Genomic DNA, 15,563 nt, shown 5'->3' with positions numbered 1-15,563 from the left:
TTCAGCAAAGTATCTGCACAAAACCAAAATTTACTTTCATGTAGTGCAACATTTCCAAAAACTTGTCCACACCTAAACATATTTTGCATCTTAGTCATAAATAACTGTTGGCAATACAAAAAAGATTACTCCCATAAAAGGGATATAGTGTTTTTAAATAAAAGAAATTGGTCTTAGCTTTATTTAGCATGTCAAAGTTTTCTTCCCGAAGTCACATATAGCTATTGACTATAGTAAGACTTGGTCTGGCCATAAAAAACAACCAATACAACATTATGTAATATTTAACAATTTAGAGTAGCAAGAGCTTACAAACCGTTGAATAAATTCCATTGTTGCTGCTGCCTTTTCTGGGTATTGTATGTTAAATACATAGAATGAACAAAAAAGACCGGAGAATGCAGTAAAAAAGTCACTGCATTGAAAAACCAAACTCCTCTCTATAATCAGTGAATAACAGCTGGATGATGCTGGTGTACTACCTAGAATTGAAAAGGACAACACATTATTATACCCAAACCACTAAAATTCAACCAAAAAATGTAATACCTGTTGAAATTATAAACGGATTGGGATCACCATTCTCAATCGTTTCTTGCAGTAGCAAGTTATCCTGTCAAGAACATTTAGGTCCATAAGCATTCGGAGGCCTAAAAATGCATACTAATCACTTACTTGGATGCATTTTAAAACAGTTGAGGTATCTTCTTTGAAATAACTTCCCAGAAGTTCCAAAATTGAAGTGGACTTTGGAGTTTTATTTCCTATTGTTTTGCATTCAAGCCTAATCTCTTTAATGCAAGCAGCAACAGATGGTTTTGCCATTGCTTTCAAAGCTCTACAAAACATGCGGTTTACCGAACAAGCATGTATTTTTAATAAAAACAAATTATTACTTGTATGTGTGATAGCTGCGATTGGTCATTCTCACAGGAATTTCCTTTGGGTCATAACTTAAAGCCATAAGTTGACCATAGTGTTGCATGAGACATTGTGAGGTTGCCAAGAATGGCCATTTTTTAAAAATTTCGCTTACTCTGGCATTGGTGTTGATGTCTTTTCGTTGTTTCGAAAAGGTACTCTTCATTTGTTCCATCACTTCTTTCATATTTCTTTCTTTTTTGGTAAATTCCTCTTGGAGCCATTTTTGAAAAGTGGTATCATTTTCATACCCACTACTGCTTGTAGAGGGTTCTGTGGAAATCTGGTCATCAAATTCACACAATTTTCTCTTTTTTCTCATCACATTTTCCCAGCGATAAAATAACTGGTTGGAAACTGAATTATGGCCATTTCCTATTGGTACACTATCTACCACATCACGGAAGGATTTGGGATACCTCGATACAATTCTATATGCAATTTTATCCAAATTCTTTCTTCCTGGTTTTAGTGTTAGCTGAAATGAAAAATGAGCAACAACACTGTAACAGTCACCACTAAACTTTACAGGTCTAGATGAACAGTACTTACTTTCAATACTTCGTCTATTGTCTTGTGAATTAACTCTTTTCTTTGCATGAGGTTGGGTACTTTGCCACTTTCCAAACATTGAATGGTTGCTGGGGAACACCGTTGCCAAGGGATTGTAAACTCATAAATCCATTGCAATGATGTATTTGCTTCGACACTGCTAAAGCTGGAGTCTAGCGGTTCCGTAGAAAATCCAGAACTTGATGAAACTTTGAAAAAACAATTGTGTACAATGTTAAATACATATGACTGGTATAACGCTATGCAAAAATTTACACAAAATACCTGGTTCTATATTAGGTGCTTTAAGCAGCTTTCTTGCCTGCACTAGGGTGAATTGTATCAGCAGGTCCTCTAATTCAAGGTGTCTGAAGTCACCAAGTTCACGGACACCAAGTGTGTGTAAGTGTGAAACACACTCATCAAGTTTTGCTGGGTTATCAATCAGTTCAGGTAAAAGTTTAGTTACAAGATCTTCCATTTTTATGCATATAACTGACCTAAACACAAATGCATTGCTTTAAAACAACCATTTGGTTTAGTCCCACTCCATATACATATAGTGGACATTTGTGCAACAGATCATCAATGCAAATACATTTAAAGGAACCATCTTGATGTTGGACTTCATACACACCATATTGTGGAAAAAAATTAAGAAATTTGGGGTACACAACAAAATACAGTTTGGATTCTACAATACATATTGCCTGAATATCACCAACTTGTAAGTCATACCCAAATTTGGACAAAACAACAAGCATGCCTACAGCATAAATGATACCTTGAAACTTGGCAGAAGTTAACATATCACATTTAAATACATCAAAACCAACACTTTGGATTATGCCCATTATTACACTAGAAAAATGAGTTGTTGGTGAAACAGCAACAATATCAGGGCCAAAAAATGTCTTTTCAAGCAAGCAGGCTTGAAGCAGTTGATGACTGTGGGCTAGAGTTGAACAAACATTAATAAAATTTTTTTTGTTACGAATGGCCCGCTTGAAGTAAGAATGTTTGCTTTCGAAGCGAAGAGTAGATGTGTGGGTTATGGGACCAAACTGTAATATAGCCCATGGATAATGCCTTATAAAATGATGCTTAGGACGCAAGGGCACTCTAGGAAAATTTAAGACCCTATTGTGCAAATATTCAAAAATTAAAAACTTTAAATGAGAAACAGTGGCTTTGTCAATTGATGAAGATGTGACAATTTCAGTTATTGAGCGCAAAGTTAATAGAAGTTTCCATACTGGGTCTTCCACACTTTTTACATTAGACAAAACAAATAAAGGGAACAGTCGAAGAAAACACCAGTTTTGACTTGCATTGCCAACAAGCCTTTTTCCACCAATAACAATTCTGGCTGGTTTGCTTAGCAGATCTTGGTGAATGTACTTAAAATTTTTTAATTTAAAGTTAATATAATCATGACTGAACCACTTCTTTTTTCCAAAATAATTTACAAACAACATCATATCATATTGTATCACACCTTCAAACATATCATGGGCCAAACAGGGTGGTAAACCTGGGGAACAGACATGAAAATGCTGTAGTTCATGGAAAACACTGTTCTGCTTAATCCCTTCAATGTGACTAGACATATCACTGCATTTTTTCTTCAGACATAAGTTGTATGACTCAATTGTCCTCATTGGACTTTCAAAAGTCCAATCATTTTGGATTTCAGCTTGGGTGATGGTACAGTATCGACAAATATGTGATGCTGTACTAAAGTTGGATGTAAATCCACCAATCTGGTGGCTGCCTAGATTGTCACCAGCTATACATAGAATGCTTCCATATACTTTTTCTTCAAATCCCAAATTTATTCCTTCATTCTCTAAAGTCTTCAAGTCATTTAGTAAGGGCCTAAACACTGTGTCCATAGTATTTGCATTGACATGTTGATCTTTGCACAACAGGACTAATTGGAAGTTGTCAATTTTAGACCGATTATATGGATAAAAGTTAGCAAGTGTAAAGTAGACTCCTAGAAGTTTATGCTTTCCTCTAGCCGAGCCCAAGGGGTTTGCTATTTCGAAGGCATCTTGGTATAAGACAATCTTGAGAGTCTTGTTGTTACTGGTAAAAAGAGAGTTTTGCTTCCATAAAAGCCCGTCAGAAAAATCAGTAAAGTTTGATGAAATAGATTTCGGATGGAGAAACTGATATTGTACAGTTTCTTCAGTAAACAAAGCTTGCAAGGTTTGTAAGATTGGGACATACTGAAAGGTTGCTTCAACATTACACTCTAAAAGCAGTTTTATTTCAACCGGAGCAACATATTTAAAGTGGCTTTGCAAGTATTGCTCCCTTAAATGAGCAGATTTTAGTGGCCCACTTTCATGCAATGATTGAAAATGATCCTGTTCATTAACATCATGCAAAACTTTTGATACTGTATCTTCGGACATGTCATAGTTGGCCAAAACAGTTTTTAGAGTATATTGCATGTTTGCGGAATGTTCACTAAACAGTTTGTGAATATGCGATATAATTTCCTTTACTGTGCTTGCTGGAACTAAATACTTGTTTTGAAGCATAAAATAAAACCATACGCATGATCTGGTTATATCTGCTTTGTTATGAACGCGTTGAGAACATTCAACTACATTCAAACCTGGTAGACCTACTTCAGAGAAGGCAGATTCATTTTCCACAACGACTTGTGCAATGGCTTTGGTGTTAGTATCGTAACGGGTGTGACATCGTGACAGGTGGGACGAAAAGGATGATACAACTCTGTATCTTTTGTTGCAGGTAGAAACCGGACAGGCTACTTCAAACCCCAATCGTAGGTGCTGCTTGATATGTTTAAGTAGGGGCCCAATGGACACAAATGACATTTTACAGGACTCCAAAGAGCATACAAAATTATATTGACTAGCCATCGTACCTAAAGGTTTAGCACATTAAACACACACAAAAGCCTACTTATAGGCCTATAAAACAAATCCATTATTTCAACAAATTAATTATCAATTAAAAAACAAATCAGTTATATAATACTTACCTCTACTGGTATCTTTCACAGCGTTTGATGACAAGTGCAAGCTTTTAACATGATTTCGTTATATACTTTTACGCAATTATTTTCTAAAATTAAGCAAACCAGACAATTTACACACATTTTTACCAAGCAGACGCCCTTACCTCGCAGACAACTGTTTACAGTAACCTCTTCGCGAAAAAAAGAGAAAAAATAATTTGGGCGACTCTGATTGGCTGGCGAGAAAACCTGGCCGTTTTTACGGAAGCATGCACGTAAAACGATTTTACAGGAAAAATATACGCGGCCGCACACAGTAACTTTTACGCATAATTTTAACAGTGTAATGATACGTTTCCCGATAGTCATTTGTTTTGAAATAAGATAAGGCGAATAATTACATACTCCGTTTGGCAAGATATAATATCCTTCAGGACACAAACACAAGTAGTCGCCCACACGATTGGTACAAATCATTCCAACTCCGCAAGGTTCACTGCCAGTACACTCATCAATATCTGTACATGTCTAGATAACACAAAGTTGGTAATTGTTTATATAAACCGTGCGTTACAGCAGATAAAAAAAAAATTTATAAAAATAAAATAATTATGTTTAAATGTTGAACCAATAGGAAATTATTTACAAGCTACAGCGATGAAGAGAATTGCAGAATAAATCCGTGTTTGGTCAGTAAATGAATCTTATGACAACCAAAGGGATTTGTTTTTTTCAAAAGGACATTTGTCAAAACGAACTACTAGTTTCATATCTTACGTTGTTAGAAGACATTTGATATCCGTTTAAGCAGGTGCAGTTAAAGCCACCTTGCCAGTTAGCGCACGTTGATTCCGGTGAACAAATGTCAGAAACTTTGCATTCGTCAATGTCAGCACACTCCTAAATAAAATATGTCATAAATTTATTTATTAACACAAGTGCAATTAACGTTTTGCTGTGCACTATGTACCCCTTCTGACAATCGATAACCCGCAAAACATGTGCAATTGTATCCACCCTCTACTTCTACGCATAACGACGTCATATTGTTGCATGTGTTAAGGAATGGATCCAAACATTCTTGTATGTCCACGCAAGTTTCGTCTTTACTTTCAAATCCGATTCTGTAGCAAAGAAACAACACATAACAGAATTATTATATATATATGTTTTTTGTCACTAAAAAATGGTTTTCTCATGTCGATAAAAAAAATTTGCGTACTTGCACTTGCAACTAAAAGAAGGTGATTCGTTGACGCATTCTTCGGTCTGTGGATCGCAATTATGCAGACCTTCCTCACACTCGTTCAAATCCACACATGAAGTTTCGTCTCCATCAGTCGAAGGTCTATGGACAATTAAAACGGTTTTTGTAGACTTGAGCCGCTTGTGGTATGTTTGTGACTTGTGATCTGATAATAACTATGAGGACAAACTTTGTCATATGTCTCATGATTAACAAGACTGTATAGGTTATATAAAGCATTGGTTCTGTATAGCTTATATAAAGCAATTTTAGAACAACATTCCATTTGTAGAGTATGATTTTAACGTGACAAAATATTACATTGTGATATCGGATATGAAGCAGTATAATTATTACAAGCTTCAGTGACAATATTTGCTAAATCTGATGCCCCGCACTTGGGTTCAATGAATTTGGATAAGAAAGAAAAATAAAAAAGTTGCACCTGACAAAGTATTGTTTGCAGGGACAACTAAATGAGCCTGGTTGATCTTTGCAAGATGTAGTATCAAGAGAACAATTGTGATTACCACTTGCACATTCGTCTATGTTTTCGCAAGTACTACTTTTGTTGTGGAAGCCTGGTTTGCACAAACAACTGTAATACAAAGATGTATAAATAATCGGTAAGAAGGATAACATAATGCGCAAACAGGTAAACCTAAAATCTCCATCAGTGTTCACGCAGTAAGTGTGTGGAACAGCGCTGCAAGGATTCCCAAAACTGCATTCGTCCACGTCAATACATTTTGTTGTGTCCACCAATACATATCCTTCGTTGCAGGAGCATGTGTAACCGTTGTATAAAGTTTCGCAATTGTGCTCACAAGGATTGAACGCACACTTGTCAATATTTGTACAACTTCGGCCATCACCTAAGACGGGTTAATATGTAATTTATACGACAGATTTAAATGTTTAAAATAACCTAAATCAAACGCAAAACTCATATCGAACAGCAAATCATTAATTATCGATTAAAATCAACGTTGTATGTAAGTTGCACGGTATCGATACCATCTTTACACTAACATTTGGAATGTTGGGTAAAATATACCTGTTGTTCCTTTTGGACAATCCCCACAAGTTTCACCAACTCCTGGAGCTGGAACATCTGTGCATGTGACATTGGAGAAACAGGCAGATAAAAGGCAACCGTTTCTATCCTCAGAACAATCAGAACCAGTATACGCCTCAGCGCAATCGCAATTGACAATCTTCAATAAACATCATGATTTAATAATAAACTAGAACGCATGAATATATATATATATACCTGATAATTTTCGTTTCCAACAAGAGTTTCATTGAACAGACAAGTACTATTGTGAAGGCAGTTGCAAAGCCTAACGTTTATATTAAGGACGGTTTCACCACCAAGAGAATCGGTAGCAATCAAAGTCAGTGTCATGTTTGTGGCGTTTGTGATCAAGTGTTCCGCTGTTGGTGTCCATGTTACGATTCCAGTATCTGTAGGCATTGAAATACTTCACTTTAAACAAAAATTCATAAAAATAGATTTTTTTTTGCAACAAGAATGTTTACACTTAGTTAACACACATTTTTGTGTATTAAATGCAAGATAATGTACCATTTTGTATGACAACTCCCGGAATTAAATTTTTATGCTCGAGTCCGAATGTAACTTCGTGACCGTCGGGATCAGTCGCATTCACCATGAAAGAGGTTTCTTCGTTTATCCGAGACAGCAGTGTGTATTTTTCGTTTAATAATAAAATGTTGACCGAATCTTTAAAGTTTATTACGGGAAGGGCATTTGCTGAAAAATAAATATCGTAGTTTCGGGCACAATAATTTAGCTTTCGCACAAAAACACAAAATATTTACTGAGGTGGCTGTAACTATAATTGTTTTTTAAATGGTACATTTGATTCTTATATCCTATTCCCATTTCTAAATGCTTGGCACTAAAGTCATTTTCTAAGTTAAAACCTTTTGCATAATCATAACAAAGAGCTGCGACATTTAGTAGAAAAACATTTTGTAAGGTTATTTGTGCAAAGCACGTGTCTAACCATTTGTTTCAGATATCTGAGTCGAAGCCTCAGCATCAGCTTTGGTGTTTTCTCCGATTTCACTTCGGTTTGTCGTCAACACGTCGTAGAGACAAGTAGTAGAAAGTACATTGTTGGTTGTACAGTTCGCCCGAATCCCCTCAAAGTGAGATGATCCTCGTTGTTCGGCCACAAGATCTTCGAGGAACGGAGGTTCGGATGCTGATGTGGGATTGTGATCTTGAAATGTGTCGCCAGTTTCACCGGTGTAGTCAAAGTAACTTTCCATATTGTTAAGCAATTTCCCTGAAACGAAAGGGTAATTGTTTAGCTACCTAACCTTATCGACCTCAATAAATGCTTACAAGATTGACCGAAAGGGAAAATTATTCTTTCATTAAGAGTCCCGTTAAGGATATCGATGTTGTTGGTTGGCTGCAATGACTGCCAATTTAAAGAAGTTCCATTTCTTAACTTAAAATCGTTTTCTTTTGTTCCATCCCAGTAGCCTGTAGAATTTTAGCAGGCATAACCAATCCAAAAAACGTAAAAGTACATAATATTTGTGTAACAGTAGTGACTTTTACTTTGGCCTGATAGTAATCACCCGACAAATACCAACTATGTAAACCCTTCGGGTACTATTTAGCAAAAAGAAGGTTTTTTAGTTTACGGTACCCATCAGCCCAAGTGAATAGTTTTGCAGTGTAACTGTGTCTCCTGTGAACTGCATGGTAAGGAGAAAGTTGGTGGATGTTATCGAAAGTGAATTCGACGAGGGAAATGTCGCGGTGTAAGTTCCGTTTGTTGCGGTCAAACTTACTTCTTTTACAATGGTGGCAGCTGAAAAATGAGATTAAGTAAGCATGCTTAAGGTATCTTAGCACAAAAAATGGTGTTTGTGGAAATACATACTGTCAGAAATATTATGCAGAGTGGTACCGTCAACTTTTACAATTAATCCATCACCATTCTTGTTGGTGATGTTGACCTCAAATTGTACCTGTTTTAACAAAACAAAACAGATTTCCACAAATTGCTATCGCAATTGTTTTGTTTTACCGTTCCCGATGTATTTGACCGTAGATCCCTTGCAACAAATGCGACAAACACAGTAGCGTCCGATTCAGTCATATCTTCTTTCTTGGCCTTCTTAGTGCGAGCTTGCAGGGAAAATACACCGGGAGCGTACAACATATGATATTCTCCCAATCCGTTAAAACTGTACGTAACCCCGTCGTTTGTTGTAATGTGAGGATCGCCCCAGAAAAAAGCTGAAAATGCAGTTTATTTAAACCGTAACCCTCGTCAAGTTTAAACCATTTTAAGATACTCACATATACGCCTTGGTACATATCTGGAACAAGTAGCTGGAGGTCGTAGCTCCTGATATCTGTCGCAGAGATCCTGGTCATTGCTTTCAACACAACACTGTCTTCTTGGGATTAGATCGTTATCTGCATACAAGGACAAACCATATTATCTCTGCTACAGTTTCGCTATGTAAAATATATTGCAGTAAAACATACTCATGGATTCGTTGTACTGAACATTAAACAAGTTTTCTTCTCTTCTAGAAATCCAAGACCACGATGGGTTTCTCTCAAAAATCGGAATCTGACTGCGTTCATATCGACTTGAAAACGGGCCAGATATTAGAGGTGCCTGACTCCACCATCCCCAGAACCTCGAAAATACGTTGTTTCGTGGGGAAAAACAACATCTTGGTCCCCTGCCGACGCGAAATTGATAGCAGTTGTACAAGCCCACTGTCAGATAAATAGACACATTTTTGGTGAGCAGCAGCAAGTTTGCCCTATTTAAACTACACCTAAAGAATTGGTTATTGCATTTATTTGATGGTAATACGTGAAACAATAAATTTGTAGCCGCTACATATTTCCTCGGGTTTAGAGTTGTAGAAAATGATTACCAAAATGAACATAAAGTTTTACTTGCCCTCTTCATATGACCATTCTTTGATACTGGCAGTACGATAACGTGATGAAGCATAAAGTTGATTCCAATACAGCTCCACGTCAACCGACCATGTAAATCTTCTATCCACACGTGCTTGTAAGCTATTGCAGGGACAAGGCTCGTAATCGGGAATCCACGGGTTTTCTATTTCTTGTTGTATCCACTTCAAACACCCAGCTTGGGCCTTAGTTTCGATGTTAGTGCCTTCAGTTACTTGGTAGTAGTATTGTCCAGGAGGACCGCCTGGTAAACAAAGTAGTGGCGCATTAGGCATGACGATAAAAACTGAAAGCTGTCCAGTAGGCTTACAGGAGCATATGTCAATGCTTTCAAAAACACATTTACCTGCACTTTGATTTCGGTGGTCCGGCCGGTAATTTCCCTGCACCTCAACAAAAACGTTTCCCAGTCCAAAGTTGTACCCGATCAACGCCCGGTTTCCCCAGTGATATCTCTTTCGTGTATCCCACAACATAGCATCCTCTTTGTAGTTGTAGATAAGATAAGTGTCCGTCCCATCGCTCGCTACGATCGCTTGGAATGTGCTTGGCTGTCATGAGTTTTTTTGTTATATTTTATGGCATGCAATTTATGAGATAACTACGCTATGCCAATAAATCTTAACGAATTGCGTCAAAGTAAATACATGTTGCAATGACAGAACAACATCAAGGCATATTTCATACTCCAAAAAATGCTTATTAAAAATGAATGTGCTCATCTTTTTGTATTGGAATTCATCGTGCTATCTTATTCTGTTAGCTAATACGAATGACTGCCGCATTAATTTACGGTATCGTCAGGTTCCCAAATGGGGGCGATGTGGTTCACCTTTTTAATATGAAAACCAGGGAAGGACAGTGGGTATGACTAAATAGACTTATTTATTGATCAACGTAAAGTGGAGATCTACTGCGTCACCGAGAAGCAACATGCTTTTGTTTTGGCCCAGAGTGGCAAACCCTTTGGTATGATATGATTGATAAGTACTGTTTGGGTGCTTGTGCATCTTGAGAGATTGTTAAAATTTACTTACATAATTGCGGTTGTAAAATTCATTGTACATCACAACTTCACTCCAAGTGACTTTTAACACAAATAGTGGTTCAAAGTCATTGCGCTGGAAGTGTTTGTTAACGCGACGTGCAACTTCAAGCATTACTAATTCGCTTTTGTTGGTGAGCGTCACTCCACCCTTATCATACACCTAAATACAAAAAACAAATAAATTTGTTCAAACCTTTTTAAAATATAGACACATTCTGCAGAATTGTTGTGATAACGCACTATAAAATATTATCATAAAACGTTCTCCTTCATGGCTGTTTTGCAAACTTATTTACCAGCATGTAGTACAATACAGTATAGTTAATGGTACATTCCTGCTTTGATTTTGTTGTTTATAAGCTGTTGCAGAGTTTCAAAAATTATACCTGGTAATACACACGTCCCTTATTTTTTTCACTTGGATGAAAGTCGTCCCAAAATGCAGCAATCAGAGCAATGTCGTAAAAGTTAAACCCATTGTGTGGTGGACGGTTGAGATAACTGACAAACCAAGAAGCTGTACCCAGGGATATGAGACCGTTTGATGTCACATGCATGTCTTTAAATTTCTTATTTGCGAAAGGAATCTTGAAGGATGCCCTAAAATGTTTCATTACTTAAGATACTAGAGTCTCAACATATTTAAACAGCTTTTGAAACAATGCTTACGTGATTGTTGGTGATGCAACGTCGTTTCCGATCTTTAGCAATTCATCATTTTCGCTTTCTCCGTACGGAAGCAATCGTACTAAGTAGCACCTTTTAAGTCCATCCCCTCTGCAATATAGTAACAGGGACGATCTCATTTGAAGAACTAATTCGTTTATATGCGCAAAAGAGCCATAATAGTCAATGAGAGCTGCAGACAGGTGTACACACTGTTTCGACCTGCAAGGTCTAGTCTACCAGCTAGCATGTGCCACGGTCACCAGCTGCACTGATGAGACCTTCAGGTCGAAACAGTGTGTATACCTGTCTGCAGCTCTTATTAATTCGTTTAAATTTGATATTAAGTTTTTCAAACAAGCAGTGCTCCGGATTCGCACAAATCAAACCTGTATCCCTTGGTGCATTTGCATTGATAGCTCCCCACTGTGTTTTCACATTTCGAATTCTCATCACATTGATATGTCTCGAGTTGACACTCGTCCACGTCTTCTTCGCACATTGACCCTGTAAGTTTAGATTGGTTACATAGGGTCATATTATTACCAATATCAAATGTAGGCCAACAAACTTCTGGCAAGTTTCGGTACCTTTTGCCATCCATGACAATAAGGCGCAGTTATGACTACAAATGATAACTTATTTTGAATAGGAAACCTTTATAATTGGAGGGACAATTGCACATATATTTTCCAAACAAATCGACGCAGGTTCCCCCATTTCTGCATGGATCGTTCAAGCACGGACTTGCGTAATATTCACATCTGGAGCCAAAAAAGTATTCGGAACAATTGCAGGAAAAGGTTCCGCCAATAGAAAGACAAGTGCCGTTATTTTGACACGGGTGTTGGTCACATATGTCGGAGCCTGTAATTTAAAAACAAAAATTGTTGTAAACTTTTTAGTTTTTGTACAGGCAAATTTTTTGTTGTCCGATAAACGAAGTTCTGTTATAAATGTGTACCTACCTACGCATTGATTTCCAAACAACTGAAGGCCGCTGCGACAACGGCAAACAAACGATCCATCAGTGTTTGAACATGTTGAGTTAACCGGACAGGGTGAAGGAGTTTGTTGGCATTCGTTTGTGTCCAAACAAACATTGGGTTGGTTGGGCAGAGGTTCGTACCCACGATTGCAAACACATTCCTTCTTTATTGAAGAGAAAGCAATGCAGTGTCCATTCGTGCATGAAAGGGTGCAGAATTTTGCTACATTTAAAATTATTAATCATTGACTTACAATTATTTTTAGTATTACCAAGTTCAGCTATCTTAATTTAAAATAAAATGTGGTAGCTTTACGAACTTCTAAAAGGAACATGAAAGTTTTGTTTGGAATTTTATGTTTTGTTTCCTACTGAACAAGTTTTTTGTAAACACTACAGTGAAAACATAACTTTACACTTTTAAATCGATCCAGGTGTGTCGACAACAGTCATTGACCATTTCATAGTTAAAGTACAAAGTGAATTTACTGGTTGTAATGCTTAGTTCCAAGGATGATACCAACAGTCCGTCGTCTAATATGGAAACCTCAAGTGTGTAGGTCACTTCCGGAATCAGACCCGTGATAAGCAGAGAATCGACGTCAAAAAATGTAATTGACCAAGATTGCCCATGACCCGCAACATCTACTGAGTAGGTACGAGTGGCGTTGATGACACTTATTTTAGTGATGCGCAAGAAAATCACGTGAGATCCCGGAAATCCTTCAACTGTAACAATGACAACTTCTTATAAAAATACGCAGTTAATTCGAAAATGTAGTAACGTTGTTACATACACATAATCTAACTTTATGGGTTTCTTACCTCTGGTCAAAACATTTCCTTTTCTGTTCAATCCTGAAAAAAATGAGCATTTACTCATTTACTGTGAAACTTACTGGCAAACATCGCGCAATGTCAATGCTTGTGATGAATATTGTCACCAACAAGTCTAAACGTTTTGCATTTAGCAAACGTACAATAAAAACTAAATAAGTCAAAGCTAAGTCAATTCGCTTGTAGACATACCATTGCTGGAAATACTTTCAAGCAATTCAAGCATCACAGCTTCCAGCTCGTCGCTTGTTATATCTCGAGGAATATACCTAAAACATTTAAATAGATTTAATTGTCATATTAAATACTCCCCAACTACTGGACCACCGCTAGCGAATTTCAATCTGGTCATTCAGTTGTACAGCAGCTGCTATATTTCGCTTGTGCAATATGCATTTCCATTAGCATTACAAAACCACGTCATTATACTTAAAGATGGCTTGAAAAAATCTGTAAACTTCCGTTTATCCTCGCGGCTAATTATACATGTATTTTTCTTCAAAAAAGGTGCAAGCAAAGACATGATGCCAAAACCCTTCCCGACGGTTAGCGCATTTCTAACCATTACGACAAGCAAGCAACTCGTGGCCAGGACTTGTAAACGCAATTGAGATGCTAAATAGTTTCAACTAACGCAGTAATATTTCATGCAATGGCATGATAGGCAGGATCGCCCCACTGCGCAGGTCCTTGCTTGGCGATCACAGCTTACGTATCGCGATCATGAGGTTTTCAGGCTTTGCAGTCAGGAAAAAGTGGCTAATCCAGCTAGGCTGCATTGCCTGGGCTGCAAAGCCTGAAAACCTCATGATAGTTTCAACTATTAACACATGCGGATCTGGAAATATTTAATGTTATCTCAAGTTTTACCGCTTTTGCAAAAAGTAAACGTAAGTTAAAACCACAATAATTAGTTTTCACAAACGTGGATAACAAGGTGTAACCGAGCACAGCATTCTTGGCGTTTCCTGACAGAAAAGCCTCATGTTGATATTCTCCACTGTATAACCACGATAAAGACTGATTAAACACAAGGCCGCTGCCATTCTGTAAAAAAACAGTCATTTTCTGTCATATACAAAAAACATTTGGACTATGCAAACTACAATCAGTACATTTACGAGACATTTAGCACATAGTTTTTTTTGAAATGACCTCAAAGTTCACTTTTAAACCTATGATTTTTCAAACTACTTACTTGTGCAATATAGAAGAATATCTCACAAATACTTGGCCTACTGGGGCCCCAAATTTGCATTCCTTTAAAGTAAAGCACGTAACGCTCGTTTGTTACCGTGCCCTCCAAGAATTCGGGCTCGTTGTGATACCAATAATAATAGATTCTTGAAAGCACCTTGGATGTATCACAATCATGTTAGATCATCAAAGGTACACGTAAAATAAGGCTATGTCGCCCTGTTTATCTAGCTAGTTAAAAATATTACCTGAATGGAATAATTTCCACTTGTGGGAGCATTTGGACCAATGTAGAAAAAAGCCGTAAATGGATAACCAGCAAACGCCGAAAAAGAATAACAGGAGCCACTGTTAAAGACAAAGGTTATTCACGGAGTTTAATACTTACTGTTTCATTGAGTGTTGTATTTGCTCGGCTATTACACGTACTTGTAAGTTCGGTTATATTCGGCCAGAGCTCTTTCCCCATTCGCATCATAATATACCTTTTTTAATAAAAAACATAACATAATAATGGTTTGTATACATGCGCTAATGTAGGATGAACTAACGTAGTTTCCTCCCCGGTACAGTGAACTCCATTCAATATGGGTAAATGGATAATAGCGATCATCATAATTATATTTGTAGAAATCTAACACGTGTCGTGTCAAATTTAACGACTTTATTCCATTCAATATTGGCTCTGTTACCTCAGAAACTGATTTTTTATAAAAACAAACTATGTAAACAATTAACAAAAAACGTAAATCTGGACGGTCTTACTGTCTGCATTGGGTGGTTGGAGCGGAGAAGTTGTACCTGCAAAGAAAAACGAATTATTAATCGTTCACTTCCAGAGTAAAAAAAAAATTTTTTAAATATTGTTTTCGTCGCTTAATACTGCTCTTCTGGCAAACTTTATTGTATTTACGTTTCTCGACGTTTCGGCTATTATGCAACAGCCTTCATCAGGAGGAAGTATCTAAGTCTACCACAATGGACGATTTGAGGCACATAAACAGAAACGCTAAAAAGAAAGAAGAAGTGAAACAACGAAAAAGCGATAAGGGCGAACACACCTGCACAGTATACTTATCACTAACCGCACGGTTTTATCACGGTTTTTGAAGTGCG

At 37.2% G+C, this 15,563-nt stretch overlaps 2 protein-coding genes across 2 annotated transcripts in view; both read right to left on the bottom strand.

Moving 5' to 3' along the window:
• Window positions 1-15,563, bottom strand: part of LOC145889187 (uncharacterized) — a 28,551-nt gene that overhangs the window by 4,726 nt on the left and 8,262 nt on the right. Inside the window, exons 6-35 of the mRNA XM_082980091.1 lie at window positions 15,213-15,248; window positions 14,877-14,932; window positions 14,696-14,795; window positions 14,449-14,604; window positions 14,176-14,297; window positions 13,443-13,519; window positions 13,239-13,271; window positions 12,903-13,142; window positions 12,394-12,636; window positions 12,083-12,292; window positions 11,815-11,932; window positions 11,429-11,536; window positions 11,146-11,359; window positions 10,749-10,919; window positions 10,058-10,262; window positions 9,692-9,955; window positions 9,262-9,501; window positions 9,070-9,189; window positions 8,795-9,006; window positions 8,648-8,735; window positions 8,411-8,575; window positions 8,098-8,241; window positions 7,754-8,038; window positions 7,309-7,497; window positions 6,994-7,187; window positions 6,775-6,934; window positions 6,379-6,592; window positions 6,163-6,315; window positions 5,694-5,819; window positions 5,442-5,595 (exon numbers count right to left, since the gene is read on the bottom strand). Of these exons, the coding sequence (XP_082836217.1) occupies window positions 5,442-5,595; window positions 5,694-5,819; window positions 6,163-6,315; window positions 6,379-6,592; window positions 6,775-6,934; window positions 6,994-7,187; window positions 7,309-7,497; window positions 7,754-8,038; window positions 8,098-8,241; window positions 8,411-8,575; window positions 8,648-8,735; window positions 8,795-9,006; window positions 9,070-9,189; window positions 9,262-9,501; window positions 9,692-9,955; window positions 10,058-10,262; window positions 10,749-10,919; window positions 11,146-11,359; window positions 11,429-11,536; window positions 11,815-11,932; window positions 12,083-12,292; window positions 12,394-12,636; window positions 12,903-13,142; window positions 13,239-13,271; window positions 13,443-13,519; window positions 14,176-14,297; window positions 14,449-14,604; window positions 14,696-14,795; window positions 14,877-14,932; window positions 15,213-15,248 (4,797 nt within the window). The remainder of the gene's footprint in view (window positions 1-5,441; window positions 5,596-5,693; window positions 5,820-6,162; window positions 6,316-6,378; window positions 6,593-6,774; window positions 6,935-6,993; window positions 7,188-7,308; window positions 7,498-7,753; window positions 8,039-8,097; window positions 8,242-8,410; window positions 8,576-8,647; window positions 8,736-8,794; window positions 9,007-9,069; window positions 9,190-9,261; window positions 9,502-9,691; window positions 9,956-10,057; window positions 10,263-10,748; window positions 10,920-11,145; window positions 11,360-11,428; window positions 11,537-11,814; window positions 11,933-12,082; window positions 12,293-12,393; window positions 12,637-12,902; window positions 13,143-13,238; window positions 13,272-13,442; window positions 13,520-14,175; window positions 14,298-14,448; window positions 14,605-14,695; window positions 14,796-14,876; window positions 14,933-15,212; window positions 15,249-15,563) is intronic.
• Window positions 687-1,954, bottom strand: LOC145917582 (uncharacterized). The gene is made up of 5 exons (XM_083002959.1): window positions 1,759-1,954; window positions 1,474-1,682; window positions 897-1,399; window positions 786-838; window positions 687-739 (listed from the first exon to the last, which is right to left on the bottom strand). Exons 1-5 carry the CDS (start codon window positions 1,952-1,954, stop codon window positions 687-689), a joined length of 1,014 nt encoding a protein of 337 aa, XP_082859085.1.

The sequence above is a fragment of the Ascidia mentula genome, chromosome 1, assembly GCF_947561715.1.
Source record: "Ascidia mentula chromosome 1, kaAscMent1.1, whole genome shotgun sequence".
In the NCBI taxonomy this organism is placed as follows: Eukaryota; Metazoa; Chordata; class Ascidiacea; order Phlebobranchia; family Ascidiidae; genus Ascidia; species Ascidia mentula.
Note: the sequence above shows the minus strand (reverse complement) of the source record. Positions and strands in the feature narration are given on the sequence as shown.